Below are 24,812 nucleotides of genomic sequence, written 5' to 3' on the forward strand. Positions count from 1 at the left end.
ATACGCTGTCAAAATTTGAAGAAAATCGGTTCAGCCGTTTAGTAGTCTATAACGTGTAACCATACAAACAAACACACATTCATTTTTATATATAGACTAGCTATACCCAGTGTACTTTGCTTCCCTAAAAACTACAAGATAGGTAGGTAGGTTGATAGGAGGATGTATATTACATCAAATCCGAAGAAATTCACCTAGGCCACTATCGGGCCTGTTGTGCGTTCCTTATCATGAAAAAAATGAACTGAGTGAATTATTTTTCAGTGTTCATAAACTCAGTTTCCTGAACGTAATTCCTAAGAATCGTGCAATCAGTGTTAGTCAGGAATGTTATTTCCGGAATAACATCACTTCCAAGATACTTGGATCTAACTTCGACGAATGCCTGGCAGTGGCAAAAAAAGTTCTCCAGAGTTTCACTGTCCTCTCCACATGCTCTACATTCGTCTGAATCCGCACGTCCAATTTTGCATAGATGTGCTCATAATCCTGTGTGTCCACTCAGAATACGTACCATCATACTAACTTCAGACTTGCTCAGTTTGAGGAGATTTTTCGTCTTGCTCTCATCAGGGTCACCCCATAGGATCTTCGTGGTTCTACCCACTGTTTCATTATTCCAAGAGGCCTTATGGGATTCTCTCACCCATATTTTTAGTTCAGCTTTTGTTGCGTCGAATGGTTTCGCGTTTGTCAGGTTAACTGCCTCGAGTTCCCTGCGTTTTAAAGCTATTACATTCGCCCTTTCGTTACCGGCTACTCTCGAGAGTTCAGCTTTTGTTGCGTCGAATGGTTTCGCGTTTGTCAGGTTAACTGCCTCGAGCTCCCTACCTTTTAAAGCTATTACATTTGCCCTTTTCGTTACCGGCTACTCCGGAGTGGGCTGGTACCCATATGATGTAAACCTTACCTCTGGGAGAGTATTCAGTTAAAGCTTTCTTACAATCCACAGTGGGGCAGAATGGAAATTTTTTGGAAATAAATCTGGCATTTCTAAACGGCTGATCCGATCGGGATAAAATTTGGCGTGAGCGTAGCCAAGGAGTATTCGAGTTTAAGTTTTGAAGATGAACACTGCAGATGCCCCAGGGACGGCGCTGTGGCGGCTCAAAATAGGGTACCTACGACATGTAAAATTTTTAAACTCGTGCCATTTTTTTGTTTTTCACTCGCTCGACGAGATCTTGAAAAAACATGCTTGGACATACTACTTATCTCTTATAATATCCGAGTTATAGGCATTTAAAAATTTAGTGATACAAAATTTACCATACCTTGGTCCGCCTTTTTTTGAATACCGGGCGTAATTTTGGACCAAATGGATTCAATTTTTTCTTGTTAGTTAGACAACAAAATTTCCAATAATATACAAAAAATTTCAGATCAATATCGTTTACAGATCCAAAAATATACGTTTTTTAATTTAAAAATTCAAAAATTTTTAGATTTTTGGCGTTTTTTTGCCAAAAATGTGTCTTAACTCTTTTATTAATAAAATAAAATTTTTATTAAGAACATATAACAATTTTATAGTTTTCTAAAAGGTATCTTTACGCAGAACGCTTTGGCGTAAAAAACTAGTCCTATTTTTTGAAAATGTTGCCACTGCGTCCTTCCGAATATGACCTATTTTTTATCAAAACTTCAACTTTGGGCGACATGTTCTAAAATCCCAAAGCTGGGATCAGAAAACTGAAAGCAGTTTTGGAAACCTCAATATGTTTTCTATTTACTCCAAAAGTATTTTCCCAGCCCTGAAAGAAATGTGGACCCTATGGGCAAAAAAATAAAAAATCCCATTTTTGGGATTTTCATTCCTATTTTTGGGAATTGCGGGATGCCCTTTGACCTTTTCAATTTTTTTTTGTATATTCTTATTTGAAATGACAAATTTAACAAGCGTTGAAAATTTCATTGAGTTTTGTTCATAAATAAAGATTTTGTCATATATTACATATTTGTTTAATTTCTAAAACTATGATTTATATCAAAATTTTAGTATGATCGCAGATAGCTACAACAATTTAGTCCATATTTATCCCTTAATATCATTTTTTAGTTAGATATGGAAATTCTCGACCCTTTACAAAAAATTTCAAGCCAATATCTCAATTACATTCAAAAATATGTTCATTTAAACCTGTGTCCTTTAATTTCATCTTTTTCATATTTTAGTATTAAGTATGACAGAACATACATTTGGTGTTGAATAAAATATTTGGACAATTTTTAAAAATTATTTAGTTAATTATTTTATTATAATATTGTATATTAAATAAAAAAAATTATAATTTTATTATGAGCCACGCACAACAACACCTAAATCACCCCACACAAATTACCTTTCCCGCCCACCGAAATATAAAACACAATTTAATACAATATCATCAGTTAGTATAATAGCTTTTTTTATTTGAACTGTTTATCTTAAACATAATACAATTAATTCTTACAACCTACTTATATAGTTAATTCCTAACACTACTTATTTTCTATAAAATAATCTGTCATATCGGTATACATATCCAGAAGGTAATATAAGTTCTTTAAATCTTCCTTGTTTTGAGATGATAGAGTTTCATAACAAATCCATCTTTTTCGCATAGTTGAAAGAACAGGATCAGAAGATAGAAGTAAACTATTAAAAATATCTTCATTCTGTGATTGCCTGGAGCATTTTCTTGAGCTGAATAGTTCAACATGCTTAAAATCTCGATTCCTCGCTTCCTGGGCTTCTTCTGTTAACTCTCCAAGTGGAAGAATATTCGATTCAATTATTATTTGACCATGACACAATACTTTGTGTACTGTTGGTGTTAGTTCCCTCCATGGATACAGAGATACAAGTAATTTAGAAATTTCAGATGTGTATTCCCCAAATTGATTTTCATTAATTTTATGTTTACTATTCAGTGCCATTAAAATAGTTTTAACTCTTCGAAGCAACTCCTTGTCGATTCCAGTTATTTTTGAAGTAATTTCAAAATCACGAAAAAACCTTCTCGACGTATTACCGTCATTTGTACTACCGCAACTTGAAAGTGGTTTGTCGATGTTTAATCCCATCTGAACTTTAAATTCTTCTTGGATTCTGCTTTTTTCCGCAGCTCTCAGTTCTTTCAATTCTTCATTATTTTTTGTTGATTTAGTAGGATAGTTTGTTTTTTTTTCCTGGATCGCCTTATATGATGGTAATATATTGTGTCCTTTTTCATGCAGAGCTTTTCTTAATATTTGGTACTTATTTTGACTGAGACCCAGTTCCAACATAAGCGCTATTGCTTCCTCTTCAGTAAAATTTGATTATGATGTTGGAGTTGGTATACTTTCCACAATTCGCTTAAGTCGTTTTGGTGATGCATTAGGAAGAATAGTTGCAATATGTACGACATCCATATGTTGGTTTTCCTTTTTCAGCATTTCGTTAAATGTATCAGCAATTTCCTCATTTGAGATTGAAAAAAGTTTTTGTGTGACCCTCTTTTTTTTTACCTTGAACATAAGTCTTCGTATGACTTGCAAGGCGCTCCTATTGATGTGTTGTAAGTTGAGATTTCCGTAGTAGTAGTGCTGTAATATTCTACTACTTTTGATTACTCAATACTACTCAATACTTTTCGTTTGGGTACTCAATACTACTCGATACTTTTAACGGTTTTATTTTAAATTAAAAACGAGAAATTTTTCCTTTTTTTTAAGAAAAGTTAAACCAGACATCAATAAATATTTGTGACTTTTTAACTATTATTGCAGTTTTTAAATTATTTTTAGATTGATTTGATATTGCTAAGAGTTGCATTTCTAATAATGATATGATCTGTATTAGTTGTAGAGCTGTATTTTTTCACATCATAGCCGTTAAATTTAAATAAGTTAAGTCCATATACAAGTTTGAAAGTATTGAGTAACTACTTTTTAGTATTGAGTACCCAAAAAATAGGGCAAATACTCGATACCCACTACTCAATACTTTAACAGCACTACGTAGTAGTTTCCATCCAACTACAAAATTTTAATCGAAATTTCTTTTGATTTCCATCCACAGACTTACTTTTTACATCAAAAAGTTTTAAAAAGTTTTCAATTTTTGATATGCCTGTTTTGTCTACTTTTCTACTATATGTAGTTTTTATATAATTTGAAATGTCTTCAATTCTTTCTGGCCCTTTTGAAGATATACTCCATAAAACGGAACACAACTCTTCGTACTTTAATGTAATCTTCATTGTAGATTTATTAAATATGGTACTTAAAATCTGAGAAGTTTACTTATATACCAATTCTTGTCATTTCCGATACAGGTATTCCAAAGTAAAAAATTGCGAATTGTCTACCTATTAACATTTAGGACTATATTACTATAACCTGTAATTCAGTCATTGATATTTCTTATTAGTGAATGAATCGAAATTATCATTACCTGTACATTTTTACCTACATGATCATAAACGAAACAGAACGAAATGATCTGTCGAAAAAATTTAGGTAAAAAATAGTTATAAATTTTTGAAAATTTAAGCATAATAGGACCTTTCAATTATAAGGATAAGCAAACAAATAGAAAATAGGTAAAGAGATAAGATTTAAATATGTTCTGTCATACTTAATACTAAAATATGAAAAAGATGAAATTAAAGGACACAGGTTTAAATGAACATATTTTTGAATGTAATTGAGATATTGGCTTGAAATTTTTTGTAAAGGGTCGAGAATTTCCATATCTAACTAAAAAATGATATTAAGGGATAAATATGGACTAAATTGTTGTAGCTATCTGCGATCCTATTAAAATGTTGATATAAATCATAGTTTTAGAAATTAAACAAATATGTAATATATGATAAAATCTTTATTTATGAACAAAACTCAATGAAATTTTCAACGCTTGTTAAATTTGTCATTTCAAATAAGAATATGCAAAAAAAAAATTGAAAAGGTCAAAGGGCATCCCGCAATTCCCAAAAATAGGAATGAAAATCCCAAAAATGGGATTTTTCACTTTTTTGCCCATAGGGTCCACATTTCTTTCAGGGCTGGGAAAATACTTTTGGAGTAAATAGAAAACATATTGAGGTTTCCAAAACTGCTTTCAGTTTTCTGATCCCAGCTTTGGGATTTTAGAACATGTCGCCCAAAGTTGAAGTTTTGATAAAAAATAGGTCATATTCGGAAGGACGCAGTGGCAACATTTTCAAAAAATAGGACAAGTTTTTTACGCCAAAGCGTTCTGCGTAAAGATACCTTTTAGAAAACTATAAAATTGTTATATGTTCTTAATAAAAAATTTATTTTATTAATAAAAGAGTTAAGACACATTTTTGGCAAAAAAACGCCAAAAACCTAAAATTTTTTGAATTTTTAAATTAAAAAACGTATATTTTTGGATCTGTAAACGATATTGATCTGAAATTTTTTGTATATTATTGGAAATTTTGTTGTCTAACTAACAAGAAAAAATTGAGTCCATTTGGTCCAAAATTACGCCCGGTATTCAAAAAAAGGCGGACCAAGGTATGGTAAATTTTGTATCACTAAATTTTTAAATGCCTATAACTCGGATATTATAAGAGATAAGTAGTATGTCCAAGCATGTTTTTTCAAGATCTCGTCGAGCGCTTTCACAAAATATAAAAATTGTATTTGTATTTGTATTTGGGTGAAAAACAAAAAAATGGCACGAGTTTAAAAATTTTACATGTCGTAGGTACCCTACTTTGAGCCGCCACAGCGCCGTCCCTGGGGCATCTGCAGGGTTCATCTTCAAAACTTAAACTCGAATACTCCTTGGCTACGCTCACGCCAAATTTTATCCCGATCGGATCAGCCGTTTAGAAATGCCAGATTTATTTCCAAAAAATTTCCATTCTGCCCCACTGTGCAATCCAATACGGTCTTAGATTTAGTTCTATCGCCTGATATCGCCCTAATTGCCTTCTGGCTATCGGTAAATATATTAAGCGCTGTGGGCGCCATATTTATTCTAATCCAATTTACGCATTCCGTTATTGCTCGTACTTCTGCCTGGAAGCTTGTGTTATGATTTGGTAAACGGTGGTATATTTCAGTTTCTGTGTCTTCAATATAGAACTCCAGCCCCGCTTTGTCTCCCCAATTTAGAGCCATCCGTGTAACAACGGATTTCTACTGGTATTTGTTCCGCTTGACCAAGACATTCTATCTGGGATCAGCGTTTCAAAGTTTCCGACATATTCTGTGTCTGGTATACGATCAGGCACGTCCGATGATTGTGTATAACCTTCCAATGTGTCCAGTATACATTGATGACGTGTCCTATAACCGCTTTTGGTCAGTTCGCCTAAAGTAAAAAGCCGTTCGGCTGTAACTGCCGCCTTAAATATGTTAAATATGTTTCAATGGGTGGAATATCTAGCAACGTTTCCAGAGCCTTGGTTGAAGTAGTACACATGGCACCACTTATACCCAAGCAGCATGTAGTCTGAACTCCCTGTAGTAGTTTGATATTGCACTTTTTGTCTAAAGCAGTCCACCAGATTATTGAAGCATAAGCTAGAATTGGTCTAATTACACTTTTATACAGCCAATTTGTCATAGTAGGACTAAGACCCCATTTCATGCCTATAGTTCTCCTACATATCGCCCAGCACCGATGTGCCTTGTTGATCCTATCCTCTATGTGGTGTCTCCATTTTAATTTCCGGTCAAGTATTACACCTAAGTACTTAACATTCTCTGTCACCGGTATCTTCTTGCCCAAGAAGCAAGGTTCAGTATATGTAGAAATTTTTGTCTTTCTTGTGAAAGAGAGATTTCCGTTTTTGCCGGGTTGACATTGAGGCCTCTCGGTTGAGCCCAGCTCAAGGCCGTATTCAGAGCCTCCTCAGCTCTTCTTCACAAGTAATTTGGATCCTTTCCCCTTAAAAGTATTACGACATCGTCTGCATAGCAGAAATGTCTAAGTCCTTTCTCAGTTAGGGTCCTTAGGAGGCTATTAATCGTGGTAACCCAGAGTAAAGGTGACAAAATGCCACCCCGTGGTATACCGCGAAATACCTTTTTTCTGATAGTTGTATCGTTCATCGTGCAGCTTATCCATCTGTTCCTTAGCATGTGGTTGATCCAGTTACGGAGCACCCGGTCAACATAAAACTGGTCTAGGGATTGGATAAGAGTATCAGTGTGCACGGCGCCTTCGATGTCAATGCATACCGCCAGTGTATATAGTTTGCTATCTAAGGATGCACCTATGTAATGGACAACTTCGTTTAAAGCGGTTTCCAACGATCGTCCCTTAACGTAAGCATGCTGCTTAAATTTTAGGTCTTTGTCGGGTATACTGTTTTTAATCATATTATCGACTATCCGTTCCAAGGTTTTAAGTAGGAAGGACGTAAGACTTATCGGTCGATAAGACTTAGGTGTCGAATAGCTAGGTTTCCTTGGTTTAGGTATAAATATTACCCTTGCATCCTGCCATTTTATGGGGGTATATATGAATTTCAAGCATGCAGTAAATATCTGAGACAGATGTACGGAAACCAGTCCTGGCTCCATCTGCAAAAGTGCCGGAAAATGCCATCCGGCCCTGCAGCTTTATAGGGAGCGAAGCTCTTGATTGCCCCTTTAACCATATCAGATGTAATTACAATTTCCGTGTTAGCCTCCCCTTCTTCCAAGGAACCGAACATTGTCCAATTAGTTTTAGACTTATTCCGAAACTTTATCGGCTTTGGTGGCGGCCGTAGTATTTTGAATCTTATGTACCGATGGCCAGAAAAGGAGTGCTCGTCCGAAACTCTCCAATCCTGAATTTCGTTTATAAGCTCTTCTGAACATATAGTTATATCTAATACTTCTTCTCTGATTCTATTGACGAAGGTAGCTTTATTACCTAAGTTCGATGTGATCAAGTCTTTAGTATTAAGGAAATCCATAAGGGCTTGTCCCCTAACTACAATAGATTTATAATATGTTACATATGAGAGATGTCAAGCAAATTATTGCAAGTTTGCCAGTTTCTATCTATCACCAATTTCTATCTATCTATCTATCTATCTATCTATCTATCTATCTATCTATCTATCTATCTATCTATCTATCTATCTATCTATCTATCTATCTATCTATCTATCTATCTATCTATCTATCTATCTATCTATCTATCTATCTATCTATCTATCTATCTATCTATCTATCTATCTATCTATCTATCTATCTATCTATCTATCTATCTATCTATCTATCTATCTATCTATCTATCTATCTATCTATCTATCTATCTATCTATCTATCTATCTATCTATCTATCTATCTATCTATCTATCTATCTATCTATCTATCTATCTATCTATCTATCTATCTATCTATCTATCTATCTATCTATCTATCTATCTATCTATCTATCTATCTATCTATCTATCTATCTATCTATCTATCTATCTATCTATCTATCTATCTATCTATCTATCTATCTATCTATCTATCTATCTATCTATCTATCTATCTATCTATCTATCTATCTATCTATCTATCTATCTATCTATCTATCTATCTATCTATCTATCTATCTATCTATCTATCTATCTATCTATCTATCTATCTATCTATCTATCTATCTATTCTATCTATCTATCTATCTATCTATCTATCTATCTATCTATCTATCTATCTATCTATCTATCTATCTATCTATCTATCTATCTATCTATCTATCTATCTATCTATCTATCTATCTTCTATCTATCTATCTATCTATCTATCTATCTATCTATCTAGTCTATCTATCTATCTTCTATCTATCTATCTATCTATCTATCTTATCTATCTATCTATCTATCTATCTATCTATCTATCTATCTATCTATCTATCTATCTATCTATCTATCTATCTATCTATCTATCTATCTATCTATCTATCTATCTATCTATCTATCTATCTATCTATCTATCTATCTATCTATCTATCTATCTATCTATCTATCTATCTATCTATCTATCTATCTATCTATCTATCTATCTATCTATGAAAAATTTGACTAATATAAGAGTTTCCAAGATACACGAAATATGTTGTGCCCATCTAGCAACAAACTAAGATGTATCCGTGTTCAAAATTGTTTTAATAAAAAAATAAAATTGTTTAATATAAAAATGTTACTATTTTGGACAATAACCAATTTCAGAACCGATATTGTAAAGAAACAATTAATTTAAAAGTTAAAATATCGTCTTCCAATGCATCATAATGAACAAACGAGGGATATTATTGAATACCCGATCCAAAACTCCGGGGGTTTAAATAGTCAGATGTTCTTAAATAGGAAAAAATTATCCTATAAATAATGTTCAGATCAATTACCAAAAATTTAAATTTTTCGGAACAAAAAGTGAATTTTTTTCATGTTATAGTGTACAGAATATTTTATTATAAAATAATTACATTCAAACAGGTAAAATGTTCATGAATTTTGTTAATATCATTAAGCAAAATACATATTGAAATTATCTGTATACTTACTTTTGTGACGTAAATTTTGCACCTATTAACTACACCTTAAATGAGAACTCAAGTAAACAAAATAACCCGGAAAAAAGTAGTGTATAATAATTATCATAATTGTTTTTAAAAATAAATGTGTTACTTTTTTGATTTTTGAAAAAATAATATCCTTTTTTAAATAAAACCAATTGTCAGTATTTCAGTATACTTTTTTTTGAGATTAACTGTATATAGATTAGTTATAAAATTTGAATATATAGTTTTATTACATAGAAATATGTATCATATTGTGTAAGAGGACCAAGGTTAGTACTATTGGATAGTAGACGTTAGAGGGGGTCAAAGTTAGAGTTAGAGGGGTCAAAGTTGGACATTTTGTAACTTTTTGCTTATTGGTCCTAATAAAAATTGTCCAAAGGATTTTAGATAGCTACTTCTTCATTGATTTCAAAAAAAAAGTTTAATTGTTTTTAATTATTTTTTTTTTTCGAAATGGGCCCCTAATACAATTTCCTTTAAGTGCTTTATAGTAACATAATGGGATTCGAGTGGGATATCCATCAAAAAAATATTTTTTTTAACTCAAGATTAAGATTTTTCAATATTTGGCACTTAATTTTCCACTATTTTTTTAATTTTTCATTATACCCTGCACCATTTTAGTTGGGAGGGCGTATTGGATTTGTGATGATGTTTGCAACGCATAGAATTACCTACCTTTAAGTATACCAATTGGCTCAGAATCATTTTCTGAGTCGATTAAGCCATGTCCGTCCGTCTGTCTGTCTGTCTGTCCATGTCCAAAAATATATCAAAATTAAGGAAAATTTCAATATAAATGCTTTACTATTAAAATTAATACACATTTTAAATATACTCATAACTTGTGTAGCGTATCAGATGGTCGTCCACGTACGACTATACTTTTCTACTTGTTTTTATTTCATAATATTTTTTGTTAGATTATTAATATTTGTGTTTTTATTTTTGAATTGGTAGCACTTTTATCGAAGTTATAATTAATTTGTATAATTTTACACATTAACAGGGACAAGTTTTAGACACTTTAGCCCGAAAGTCGCTCTGGGATATTGGCTTAGACTATGGACATGGCACGGGACATGGAGTTGGTCATTTCCTTAACGTCCATGAGGGGCCTATGGGTATAGGCATTCGTCTGATGCCCGACGATCCAGGTCTACAGGAAAATATGATAATGTCTAATGGTAAGTCTGTTTTATATTTACAATAATTTAATATTACTTTTAATTCTTAAATAAAAAAGTTTCATTACTGAATTTAAAATAAACAAACAGAGAAGTTTTCACCATTATTTTATCTAGCCTTTAATTTTAGCGAATCCTTTTTAGTTGATTTTACCCATTTGTTTTCAACAAAATTTGGAAATTTACTCATTTCCTCAATATAAGAAATATGTACGTATTAAACATTTACAATATATTTATATCATAAATGAAAATGTACTTTTATTGAGTAACAAATGTTAGAGACGTGTTTTTTATATTAAGGTGACGATATATTTATATATATATATATATATATATATATATATATATATATATATATATATATATATATATATATATATATATATATATATATATATATATTTGAATTGGCCTTTGTCTTCTTAAATTTAACCAATGCCTATTGGGTGCTGGTATGATTTAATAGCAGCATTTTTTAAACAATTGGATTTATTAAATCCAAAATTTAGTTCTCCCTCTGTACGCCAGGTGGATAAGGCAAATGGTTTTTATCGAGTCTAAACAAATTTCAAATCATAACGTCAGCAGCGACCAACAGATGGAGTTATTTCAAAACTCAATATCAAAATTATTAATTTTCCACAAAATTTGCAACAATTTGTTGCAAAAATAGGTATTTGCACCATGAAGTGTACTATTTATGTTACAGAACTTTTGTTTATTTTACTATTTTTATACATTTTAAAAAATATTTGCTATCTATTGGTGAATAGCAAAATAAAACAAATTAATCTCTATTAAAATTATTTTGTTTTTTTTTCTATGAATACAAAGCATTTCCATATTGAAATTAGCTAAATCCAACTATTTTTTTTGGCTGCAGAACCGCCATTTTTGCACTAAAATTAATTTTTTTAATTTTGACCTTATATTAGCTTATACAGTGTATTTTCAGATAATAATGACCAAAACTAAATTTCAACCTCCAAAGATGTTTTTTTCTTGAAATAAAATAAATGATTAAAAAACTTTGACCTTCATTTTTGACTATTTTATTTATTTATTGTTCATGAATCACATGGAGATTTTCTAAAAATTTTCGAATTTGCGTAACAAACTTTTTCACAAGAAAGACAAAAATTTCTACGTATACTGAACCTTGCTTCCTGGGCAAGAAGACAAAGTTAAGTACTTAGGTGTAATCCTCGACCGGAAATTAAAATGGAGGTAGCACATAGAGGATAGGATCAACAAGGCACATCGGTGCTGGGCGATATGTAGGAGAACTATAGGCATGCAATAGGGTCGTAGTCCTGCTATGACAGATAGGCTTTATAAAAGTGTAATTAGACCAATTCTAGCTTATGCTTCAATAATCTGGTGGACTGCTTTAGACAAAAAGTGCAATATCAAACTACTACAGGGAGTTCAGCGTACATGCTGCTTGGGTATAAGTGGTGCCATGTGTACCACTTCCACCCATTGAAACATATTTAAGATATGAGGCGGCGCTTACAGCCGAACGGCTTTTTACTTTAGGCGAATTGGCCAAAAGCGGTTATAGGACACGTCATCAATGTATACTGGACACATTGAAAGGTTATATACAATCATCGGACGTGCCTGATCGCATACGAGACACAGAATATGTCGGAAACTTTGAAACGCTGATCCCAGATAGAATGTCTTGGTCAAGCGGAACATTAGAGCAAATATCAGTACGAATCCGTTGTTACACGGATGGCTCTAAATTGGGGGACAAAGTGGGGCTGGGTTTTATATTGAAGACCCAAAAACAGAAATATACCACCGTTTACCAAATCATAACACAAGCTTCCAGGCAGAAGTACGAGCAATAACGAAATGCGTAAATTGTATTAGAATAAATATGGCGCCCACAGCGCTTAATATATTTATCGACAGCCAGAAGGCAATTAGGGCGATATCAGGTGATAGACCGTATTAGATTGTAAGAAAGCTTTAACTGAATACTCTCCCAGAGGTAAGGTTTCCATCATATGGGTACCAGGCCACTCGGGAGTAGTCGGCAACGAAAGGGCGAATGTAATAGCTTTAAAGGGAAGGGAGCTCGAGGCAGTTAACCTGACAAACCATTCGACGCAACAAAAGTTGAACTAAAAATATATGTGAGAGAATCCGATAAGGCCTCTTGGAATAATGAAACAGTGGGTAGAACCACGAAGATGCTATGGGGTGACCCTAGGGTTGCCAGACTGGCTGGACTTGGCTGGATTGTCCAGTTTCAAGATAAAATTTAATTTGTCCAGCTAAATAGAATTTTTTTAAGTACACTGCAATAACTTGGGCCAATGTCCATCTTTTTCGAGTCGGAATCTGACAACCCTAGGTGACCCTGACGAGAGCAAGACGAAAAATCTCCTCAAAATTGGCAAGTCTGAAGTTAGTATGATCTATGCAAAATTGGACATGTTGATTCAGACCACTGCCAGGCATTCGTCGAAGTTAGATCCAAACATCTTGGAAGTGATGTTATTCCGGAAATAACATTCCTGACTAACACTGATAGGAAGATTCTTAGGAATTACTTTCAGGAAACTTAGTTTCTTAACACTGAAAAATAATTCATTCAGTGAACATTTTTTTCATGATAAGGAGCGCACAACAGGCCCGATAGCGGCCTAGGTGTATTTCTTCGGATTTGATGTTGTATACATCCTCCTATCAACATAACCTAACAAACTTTTTTAAAGTTTTGAAGGGTTTCTTAGTTATGGCTTTGCCCCAAAATACGGTTTACGTTATATAATAAAGATAAAAACTCATATTTAAGTAAATACGAATATATTTAATGTAATTACATGGTTTATTGCAACATGTAATTCTTTTTTATTTCTTATTATACCCTACACCACTTTAGTGGGGAGGGTATATTGGATTTGTGCTGATGTTTGTAACATACAAAAATATTCGTCCTAGACCCACCTTAAAGTATACCAATCGGCTTAGAATCGTTTTCTGAGTCGATTAAGCTATGTCCGTCCGTCCGTCCGTCTGGCTGGCTGTCCATGTAAACCTTGTGCGCAAGGTACAGGTCGCAATTTTCAAGATAATTGGATGAAATTTGGCACGCACGTTTTATTTGACCTAAGGACGAAGCCTATTGAAAATGGTTAAGATCGGTCCATTATTTCACCTAGCCCCCATAGAACAGAACCCCCCGAAAAGGGCTTCTGAGCTCATAATTATGTTAAATATACAGATATATCGATAAAATACGGCACAACTAAGTTTTATAGAAGTCTTGATGACCCTGCCAAATTTCATAAAGATCGGGCCACATTTGACCCTAGCTCCCATACAAAGTCCCCTTCAGAAAATTACTTGAATGTCCCAAATTAGCTTATAAACACAAATATCGCGATGAAATTCAGCACAATAAAATATTATGTCAATATAAATATATTCACAAAATTTTATCGGGCTTGGTCCATATTTGCCCCTAGCCCCCATATAAAGCCTCTTTCAGAAAATTAGTTTTTCATCCATAAATTGCTTAAATGTATCGGAACAAGGGAATATTGAAGATAAATGCTTTATTATGAAAAATAAATCACATTTAATATTCATAACTGGTGTAGGGTATCAAGAGAAGAAGAAGATAAATGCTTTATTATGAAATATAAATCACATTTAATATTCATAACTGGTGTAGGGTATCATATGGTCGGCCACGCCCGACTATAATTTCTTACTTGTATATGTATGTAATTGTTTGGTGGCACTAAATGCTCTTGGGAATTTGTAATAATTTACAATTTTTAACCGATTTCTAAGTTTTATAAAACCTATTTGGAACGATAATTCCAATTTTCATGTTCCTCTTCAGAGCCGTGACATCACCAGTTAACGAGGTCCTATTGCCCTAAATTTTTCTACAATGCATTTTTTTTAACATAAAGTATAACCCCCCCATATTCAGACGGAAATTTTATTTTCAAAATTGAGCCGATCCCTATAAAATTTATTGTCGGGATTTATGTTTATTTATGTGTCATACATTTTTTTATTTGAAGAACAAAAAAATACCGCTTTTATACCCAGTAAAAACTTAACTCCCAAAGCATGTAGAAAAGTAAGTAGAATTCGAAGGAAAGACTACTTCCTTTTCTACTACAAAGAGTACTTATTTTTGTTCGTGGTGTCCCAAAAGAAATCCTTTATTTTTCGGCTGATAATAAGTTGTTTTGTAAGTTGAGTTATTTATAGAACAATTTATAAAAAAATTAAAAAATAAAAAGAAGACACAGACAGGGCTTTAACTTGGAACTGGCTGCCAGTTTGCCACACACTCTCTACACCACCACTTAGCTGTCTTATTATGCGTCAAATAATGGTTTTCACATATAAATACTATTTTCTTTTCTGTTTGTCTAAAAATAGACATTTGCTAAAGCGTAATAAAAAAAGAAACAAATTTGTGTTTGTGTGTTTTGATTTTTTTAGATTTTACCTACAAAGTAAGTCATTAAAAAAGTAGTTCATAGTCCCCTAGTAAGCGAAGTTTTTCCTGGGTAGGTTCTTAATTTTATGTTTCCAGGTTCAATATTGTAGAAAATTCATAGCACTTTTTTAAGAATCTAAAATTCCAAAATGTACATTTTAAAGGTCCACATTTATCCCGTGCTCTATATATTCAATGTCATGCTTCAAGATTTAATATTATACAAAACCCAGAAAGTATCTTTTGAAGAATGAAAAAGTACCAAAAATTCATCTTTTATAGATTCTCACTAACTCCATGCTTATTTTCATATGCGAAGTCAATACATAGGAAACAATGTTATGTATGTAGTGTTTAAAAAAGGTACCAAAATAGGTAAAATTTTCACCCCTTAAACGTTCGAATAAAAAATACTAAATTCGTATTTATATTATTTCCATGCATTACATCGGAGAAATTCCAAAACTACTCCCTTGGGGTTACATGATCTGCAACATGGTCCCATGTTGTTTTCAAAAAGGAAACGTGATTCATGCCTGCGTTACATAGGAATAATAAACGGATCATGTACTCCAATAATATACATATAAAGATTATGGATTACTTAAATGGATGGTGTACTCCAATAATTTTTGCAGGGAAGTTAAGGAGTCTAACACATGTTTGTATTTTGACTGCTTTTAAAGAGAGATGGGGTGAAAAACAGTACCAAAACGGGCCGAATTTGAAAAAAGTACCAAAAGGACCAATCTACTTTTAAAATTTCAGCTCTTAAGCTTCAACCGTTTAGGTTGTGTCAGAATTTTATACACATGTTTAGATTGTCCACGATTAAATTCAAGAAAATATCATTTATATAACTTTAGGTACCCCAACGTTTTTTTTTTTCAGTCCAAGTCGGCAAGTACATTTTGTCTCATTTTGGTGTTTGAAAACGTATTATAAAGATAATAATGGGTTAACACTGGAAAACAATAACTTAAAAAAACGGTAACGACTTGGCTTTGGTTTATTTCAATAGCGTTGTTTTAGTAGTAACGGTATCAGAGCTAAAAGGATATGGTGTTTTATTTAAAAAATAAACACATGAGTATATTTACATAATGGTGTAGGGTATAATATGATCGGCGATGTCCAACTGTGCGTTCTTACTTGTAAAATAATAATTTTATACTTTTTTAAAAGACCAAGACGAAATTCAGGTTGCACTTTTTGTAGTGCTCGTCGAATTTAGAGAGTTAAAACCTTTATCCCTTAGTTGTCTTTCTAACTCGCTGCAACTATTTCTTCGGCAAATATTAAAATCTCCAATTATAATGGATTTGTCATTAAAATTGTTACTTTGGGAAAACAACTCGTTTAACTCTCTAATTACAGATCCAGCAGGGTAGTTTTTATTTCTATATAAAACGATAATGATGATATCCTGGTACTTAAATATAATAAATTCAAATGTTTTATTTGCAATGTGAGCTTGTTTAATATCGCAATATTGTATAGAATTTGCAAGTTAATTTTTCACGTAAACGATAATTCCACGTTTGCATCGTCTATTTGCGTTTTCATTTGAATCTAATCGCATTCTAGGTAAAATGCTAAAACCAGGAATATCATAGTTTTCATGACTTAAAGTCCAACAGTTGTATTCATAAAAAATGCTTATTTTAGATTTAAATCACACAATAGTTAAAGTACACTTTAGACTTAAAAGCCATTAATAAAATTGTGGTATTCATAAACAAATAATAAACCAACATTAACTATTGTGCTGTTTATTGTTTAACTTGGCATCACTGTACAATTTGGCTGTCATTTTCTGTGTTAGTGTTGCGTACAATTAGGATAAAATATTCGTTGATTCGGTTTTCTTAATTTTATATTTTTGGTTATAACACATTTTTGAAAATAAAAACGAACTTTTAAGAAAAATAAATGTATACATGACTACAATAAATATATATTTAGTTCAGATGAATGAATATAACATATATTTTTTTAATTATAATTAAAAGTATTCGAATAACGAATATTTTGTGACAAAATAAACATCACTATACACATTTTGTTATTTTTATAACAATTTTTAATAAATTTTTGCAAATACTGATAAATTTCTTTGATAAAAGACTACATTTTATTGCCGGAGAAGATATTTTGCATTGATAGAATACTTCATGGCTTTATATTTAGCGAATAAACCATAAAAAAGACAAATAAAATGATTGTGGCCATGATTTGATTGACAGGCGGGCATTTCCAAATTGCCAAAAATAGTATTGACCAACTGGAATATTGTCAATTATTCATCTATTAATCCAATAATGCCTAGATTTTAGTTTTTATCACCAAAATAGAAACTTTTAAAATTTATCTGGAATTTTATTTACAAATTTGTAAACGTTAAAATTACAATTTTTAGATTTCATTTCAGAACAAAACATAACTAGTTTTCGTCCTCAACCTAAAATTAATGAAAAAAGCTTAATCAGAAACAAAATTTGTAAAAAAATCAACTTATTGTTGGCTTAAAGTAGGGGCGAGCGTAGAATAAATTTTTTCTATTTGTCATTGGTTTATTGAAAGTATTTTAAGCTATCTGGCGTTTATGAATACCATTTTCGTGGATTTTGCCTAATAATGTTTAATAAACCTAAAACAACTTTTTATGAATACAACCGCAAGTCTCAACAAAACAAGGATATCCGACTGCAAAATCAACTTATCACAACGAACATCTTCAATATGAGCATGCAAGCTTGGAACATTATGATAACCCAGCAAAAAATCTAAAATTGTTGGTAATAGCCAGTAGTTATTTCATACATTACTTGGTAATGAGTGTTCATTATCATCCACATTATTTCATTTAGCTGAATAGGTTATTACTGGTAAAGAACTAAACAATTTGGATTTGTTATAGCTCAATTGTCTAGGACGTTCATTTAACAAAAAGGTTCGTGGTTCGAGCCCTGCTGGATACTGTTTATTTTTTTTTTTTTTTTCAAAATGACATTCATTTACATATTTTTTTAAAAAGCCGTTCTCAAAATTACAAAAAGCAACATGTTAATGGAGCATCAAGTAAGCGGCTGGAGTGGGAAACATAGAGAACAACTGAATGCCTGAGTTCAAATCCCGGCCGAGGAATTTTTTTTATTTTTTGTTTTCTACATACAAAGTCGGCCCAAAATAACTAGCTATCACATAACATATTTGTAGGTTTATTTGTAACTAGTTATTTCGCAAAGTTTTTGTAATCAAATTAGTAACCATTTATTAATTTGTTTAAGGTAGGTACATATTATTTGAACCTCGTCGAACAAAAATAATTAGTTATTCACCCCAAAAGTAATTAGTTTCCACGTGATTCCAATATTACTTTCTAGATTACTAGGTAATGAAAATTTTTGCTGGGAAGTTATATTTAATCTCCTATCCATAAAAAAATCAAAATTTGTTGTTAATTTTTTACTATTTTGAAGATTGTTCATCTCAATCTGGACTAAGTCATTATTTGCCACTTTAGGTAAATTAACTGGGAACTTTCCAATTAAGTAAAGTCCCGAAGCACTTGTTGCTCGACTACAAGCAACATATAAAGCAGAGCGTTTCTTGCCTGATTTTAAATGAACAGCTACGCTTTCATATGTTGCTCCTTGGCTTTTATGGATAGTTATACCTTCAGCTGGTACAACTGGAAACTGTTTACGGTCAATGTTCACATTTTCATTCCGTTTATATTGAAAGGACCGTACTAACATTTCTATAGGTGTCCATAAAGCTTCATTTGGATGTCGCCTTTGTAATCGAGCCAAAACACCAATGGAAGTATCAGGAAATTTAATCCAAAATGTAAATGGTTTGTGATTGTTATCGAAGTCAATTTGCATGAGTTGCCCTGTTGCTCCATTGGCTAAACCATCGTTAGTGTTAATATTTAGTGTAACCATATACTTTGCAGTTGTCTTTAATTTCAAGTCATACCGAAGTCCTTGTGCCTCGGATGTTTTGAAACCTTTATCCCCAAACACTACCAGAGAAATTCCTCCAAATGGTGCAGTTGATTTAAATACTTGCTTCAGCCTTGCGTCGAGATCATGTACCAAATTTCATTGAATTATCTCAAAAATTGCGACCTGTAGTTTGATTACAAGGTTTACATGGACGGACAGACGGACGGACATCGCTAAATCGGCTCAGAAAATGATTCTAAGCCGATTGGTATACTTTAAGGTGGGTATAGGACCAATATTATTGTGCGTTACAAACATCAGCACAAACCCAATATACCCTCCCCACTAAAGTGGTGTAGGGTATAAAAACATTAAAACGAAAATCGCTAGAATTATTAAGACTTATCAGTTAACATAATTATGAGGTCAAATCGTGAGGTTCGGTTGTATGGGGTCTGGGTGAAATAATATACCGATTAACTATTTTCAATAGCATTTGTCCTTGGATCAAAAGAAGCGCACGTTTCTTCCCACTGTAGTGGTGTAGGGTATAAAAATCCTATTTTGCTTTTAATGCAGACAATAGCTAAATCATACTTCAGCCTTAAAAACCATTAATAAAATTGTGATATTCATAAACAAATAAGCCTATATTAATTATTGTGCTGTTTTTGTGTTTTAGTTTTGTTTATAATAGATTTTTGACAATAAAAATAAACTTTTAAGAAATATAAATATGGGTCATTTCGTGTCAAGTGATCCAACTTTAAAAATCGATGTCTTCCGATTTTGATGAAATTTGCACCAAGGTTAGTACTATTGGATAGTAGGCCAGACACAAATTTTCAGCGCTATCGGTCCAGAACTGCCGGACTGTGTTTTATTGAAATAAGTGTAACTTTTCACCAATTGGTTATGCTGATTTTAAATAGGAAACTTCTCGAAAGCATGTTTGATAGAATTATTGAAGATTTGAATCCCGAAGATATCTGGGCTCTTCAGAAAACCGATTTCAACAGACTGACGGAAAGACAGACAGACGGACATGGCTTAATCGACTCCGCTATAAGGATTCAGAATATATATACTTTATAGGGTCGGAAAATTATATTTTGGAAATTACAAACGGAATGACAAACTTATATATACCCTTCTCACGAAGGTGAAGGGTATAAAAATAAAAACTTTATTTCAAACAAAAAAAAAGTACAACTATTACGTTATTATTCAAATCATCTCTATATATATTTTTAGAGCCTGGATTTTATAAAGATGGAGTATTCGGCATTCGCATTGAAGATCTTGTTCAAATAGTTCCAGCTGATACCACATATGATTTTAATGGTCGTGGGGCACTAACTTTTAAAACAATTACACTATGCCCAAAACAAACCAAAATGATCAAAAAGGAATTATTACTTCAAAAAGAGGTTTGTAAAAAATTAATTGTATATTGCTACAACAATTGTTATTTCTTATTTCATATTTAAAACATGAATATTATCAAGGTTTTGTAAAAACTTTAAACTTCATATACATATGTACGTATTTTCAGTAGCTGATAGCGAATCTGCTATCAGTTTTCTTTATCATATTCACTGTTGACAGATTTGATGATTTTCAGTGGTAAAAATGATCTTTTGGCGATTTAACGATTTTAACTATAAATTTTACTATTTTTGTACCCTACACCACTATTGGGGATGGTGTTATGTGTTTTTGCTGATGCACAGCGGTTTAGAAACTTTTATTTTTGGAAATAATTCGGTATCTCTGAAACTATTGGATATTTTGCAATGAAATTTCACATGTTTGAAGCTGAGGTGTTTTCGAGTTAATTAAGTTATAGGCAATTGTGGGCGGGAGTTATTTTTTTTTTTTTTTTAATCGCCATGATTTTTTACTTTTTCGTAAATGGTGTTCTAATAAAATATCCGTTATATAAAATATTTGGGTTAAATTAATTTGTATGTTGGGTCATTCGTTGTGGGTTATATCCACGGTAATATTTTCGAGTTTCAGGTAAAAAGGTAATTTTGGAAGTTCAAACCGCAATAACTTTGGCGGCCTTTGCTAAAAGTTATTCAAGATAAGATAATTGCACTTCTAAGATATTAGACAATGTCCACACAAAATATTGTTGATGTGCTATTAAAAAATGTTCATAATTTTTTTGAAACCCAAAATCTAAATTGAAAAGAAAATTTCCTATATACTTTTATAGGTCTTAAACGAATATTTCGATGTGTTACAAACGGAATGACAAAAACAATATACCCCCATCTTTTTTGATGGTGGGTATAAAAATAATGAGGGATTAAACTATAATAGATATGTTTTTTAAAATTACAAATATAAAATTTTAACGGATAATGATGTCGGAACAAAATTTTGGATATATATAGATCCAAGCCTTTCTCAAATAACATCGTTACCAGTTATCTCTTTTTCTATATACAAGAAGCAGTGTCCGCTTTAATGAGCTAAATTTACACGCTTAAGTTCTCTTTCCGGATCATATAAAATTTGTAGTATATAGTCCCAATAAAATTTGTTTCTATAAAAGAAAGATTACAGGGGCTTTTTTGGGAAAACCCTAAAAAATACGGCACTTTTTACATGTTACAACTTTGAATGTGTCTAAGTTTTTAGGGTCAAGATAACTGTTGAGGAGTTTTTTTTTTGTTTTATTTAAAATTTTGTCAGAAATCTAGAAGATACTTTGAAAAAATGTTAAAAATGTTAAATCTAAATTTCTCTTAAAGCTAAAGAGACATGTAATCGTATTTTTGTAGATCTTTTTAAGGATTAGTTATATTTTAAATCTCTGCTCATTCAGATCACAAACGGTTTTTTTTGGCGATTTAAACAAAATTAATACCCGAGGCGATCAACTTTGTAGGGCTACCCACTGGCCCCCATTCCGTCCTCCATCACCTGTGAAATTTCATTGCTATATATTACGTTCTTATAATTTTTAAGAAGTTTTCTCAGAAACTACCAAAGATATTTCGATGAATTTTGTCACACATTATTTTTTCAGGGCAGTGATCAATTATGTTTAAAATCTTTACAATCGATCCAATATTTCCCATAGCCCCCATACAAAGGTATATATTTCCGGAAATTAGTTTAACATTAATAACTGCCTCAAATATATCGGTATCAACACAAAATTTTATACATGCAAATATAATATAAACAGAAATCATACTATCAACGTAGATCTCAGTCGGTCCACAATTGGTCATAGCTCCCATATAAGGACTACTTCCGAAAATCAGCTAAACGCACATATTTCATTGATAAATAAAAAAAAAATAAAGCTATTGTGATAAAATTCGACTTGAAAGTTTTGTGTACATACAAATCATTGTACCAAATTTTTTACGGATCGATCCATTATTGGTCATAGCTCCCATATAATGCCAACATCCGAAAATCACTTAAAAGCACATATTTCATTGCCAAATAAAGTTATCGTGATAAAATTCGACACAAATATGTTTTGTCTAAATATGAATCACTACGAAATTTTTTTAAGTCGAATAAATAACTTTGATGATAAAATGCAGGATGCACTTACTTGTTTACTGCGTGGTTTCATAATGTTTCGCAAAATGACATTTTTCAACTAAATATTATAATATTTTAAAGATTTCCAAACATTTCGGTTAACCGGTTTCTTTATACTCGGTTAACCGACAAACCGGTTTTCTAGAAATTGTCAATTTTCGGTTAACTGAAAACCCGGTTTTTCCAAAAGTCGGTTTTTTGTAAACACTATGAAAATCACTTAATACCACTTAATTCGTTATTAAATGATTATATCCGGATAAAATTCGACATGAGTATGTTCTGTGTTTGTTTGTGGCCTCCGGTAGGTTAGTGGTTAGTGTTCTAGTCTGGTAGACCGGAGGTGGTGGGTTCGATTCCCACCTGAGGCACTGGTTAAGGAGCGCACAACAGAGGCCTAGGTGTATTTCTTCGAATTTGATGTATATACATCCTCCTTTCAAACTAACTAACTAACTAACTATGTTCTGTGTTTACATATACATAAATACTTATGAAAAAATAAACCATTTAATTTTAATGTCATCTCATATACATTTACTAGAGAGCATATCAAATTAATTTACAATAACTCATTACATATAAGGCATTTTGAAGTATATTTGATAAATTAAACAGATAATATCAATAAAAATCTATCGAAACTGATAAAAATGGCTAGTTAGTTAAAATATTTAATATACAAATTGGTAAAAACACCATCAAACATGTATATTAATTATGTATAGAAAAAAAATAATTTTGACGATTTTGAAAAGTCAATATGACAGCGGGTAAAATCCACTAATATTTGAGTGTTTGTGAATATAAACAACTAGAATGCCCAGGGTGCTTCGCTACCCTAACCAAAATTAAGTACATACAAAATTTTAATTACTTTTATATAAAAACTAGATTTTTGTACCCGGCGTTGCCCGGTGTTTTAAGTGGTTTCATAACATTATACTTAAGTATTCTCCCGTTAGAGTAAACTAGAAAATGTGCTTTATGTCCATAGAACAATTTCTGAAATTTTTCAACATTTAGAAATATAAAAATTTCGTTGACTTAAATAACATAACATAGCATTTACGAAATGAAAAAAGTTTACTCATTTTATTCCTCACTAAGAGATTACTTCACAATTTTTTTCCAATTTACAAAGCTAAAAGATTCCAAAATTATAATTCTAATAATATCTAGTTAGGTAAGACTATAATATACATATTTAACTTAGGAGAAAGAATAATTCTTGACTTAAAGCATAAAGTGCTAATTTTTCCCTAACTTATTCATGTTTCAAAAAATGCTGAAGGTCTCCTTATAAAGAAACTCCTAGCAATTTTTTTTGTGATCTTATAAAGCTATAAAATAAATTTCATTGAATTTGAACAATATTTATAAAAGATACCAACACAGTACCAAAAATACTACCCATACCCTCTTTCTCCATTGAATTATTCAAATTTATGTATTTTGTTTAATATATTTTGTATCATTTCAGAAATCGATGTTGTAGAACATTTATTAAGAAAATCACGTCAGAGGGGATCCTTTCCCTCTTTAATGATGTTTTGCAAAAACATTTTTCAAAAACACATATTTTGACCGATTAAGGAAAAATATTAATAAAAAAATATATATTTCTCAAATTTCATAAAACTACAAAAAATGCAGCAAAGGAACGCATAATAAGCCGTTTTTGCACATTTAGTTTGAATTTCTTTTATATGTTTTTCCCTCTAGGGGTGGACTTTTGAATACACTTATCTCTGAAACTAAAAACTCATCGTCTAAAATATTTTTACTTAAGAACGAAAAAAATCAGACTAAAACATAGAAGTACAAATTTTTCCTGTTTTTTCGCCTTTTCTCCTATTTCGAAACGGAAATTTGCTACATAATACAATTTCAGAAAGCTTAATCAGAAATGTTTTTGCTTGAGCACACTGAAAATAATCCATGCTCAACTTTACGAAAAAAATTTCGTAACTTATATTTTCGTAATATTTACAAAAATTTCGTGTATAATACGAAATATTACTTAATAATAACCCTTTTCTATTTTTACGAAAGTACGAAAACTTTCGTAATATTTTTTCATAAATTTTAGC

General features: G+C 31.7%; 1 protein-coding gene across 2 annotated transcripts in view; it reads left to right on the forward strand.

Annotated features, from left to right (window-relative positions):
- Positions 1 to 24,812, forward strand: part of LOC119600880 (xaa-Pro aminopeptidase ApepP) — a 124,010-nt gene that overhangs the window by 78,108 nt on the left and 21,090 nt on the right. For both annotated transcript variants that reach the window (XM_037951446.1, XM_037951448.1), the window contains 2 exons: positions 10,527 to 10,704; positions 20,398 to 20,573. In XM_037951446.1, the coding sequence (XP_037807374.1) occupies positions 10,527 to 10,704; positions 20,398 to 20,573 (354 nt within the window). The remainder of the gene's footprint in view (positions 1 to 10,526; positions 10,705 to 20,397; positions 20,574 to 24,812) is intronic.

The sequence above is a fragment of the Lucilia sericata genome, unplaced genomic scaffold (genome assembly GCF_015586225.1).
Source record: "Lucilia sericata isolate MDLA Ls3-8-SP2 unplaced genomic scaffold, ASM1558622v1 Contig000125F_arrow, whole genome shotgun sequence".
In the NCBI taxonomy this organism is placed as follows: Eukaryota; Metazoa; Arthropoda; class Insecta; order Diptera; family Calliphoridae; genus Lucilia; species Lucilia sericata.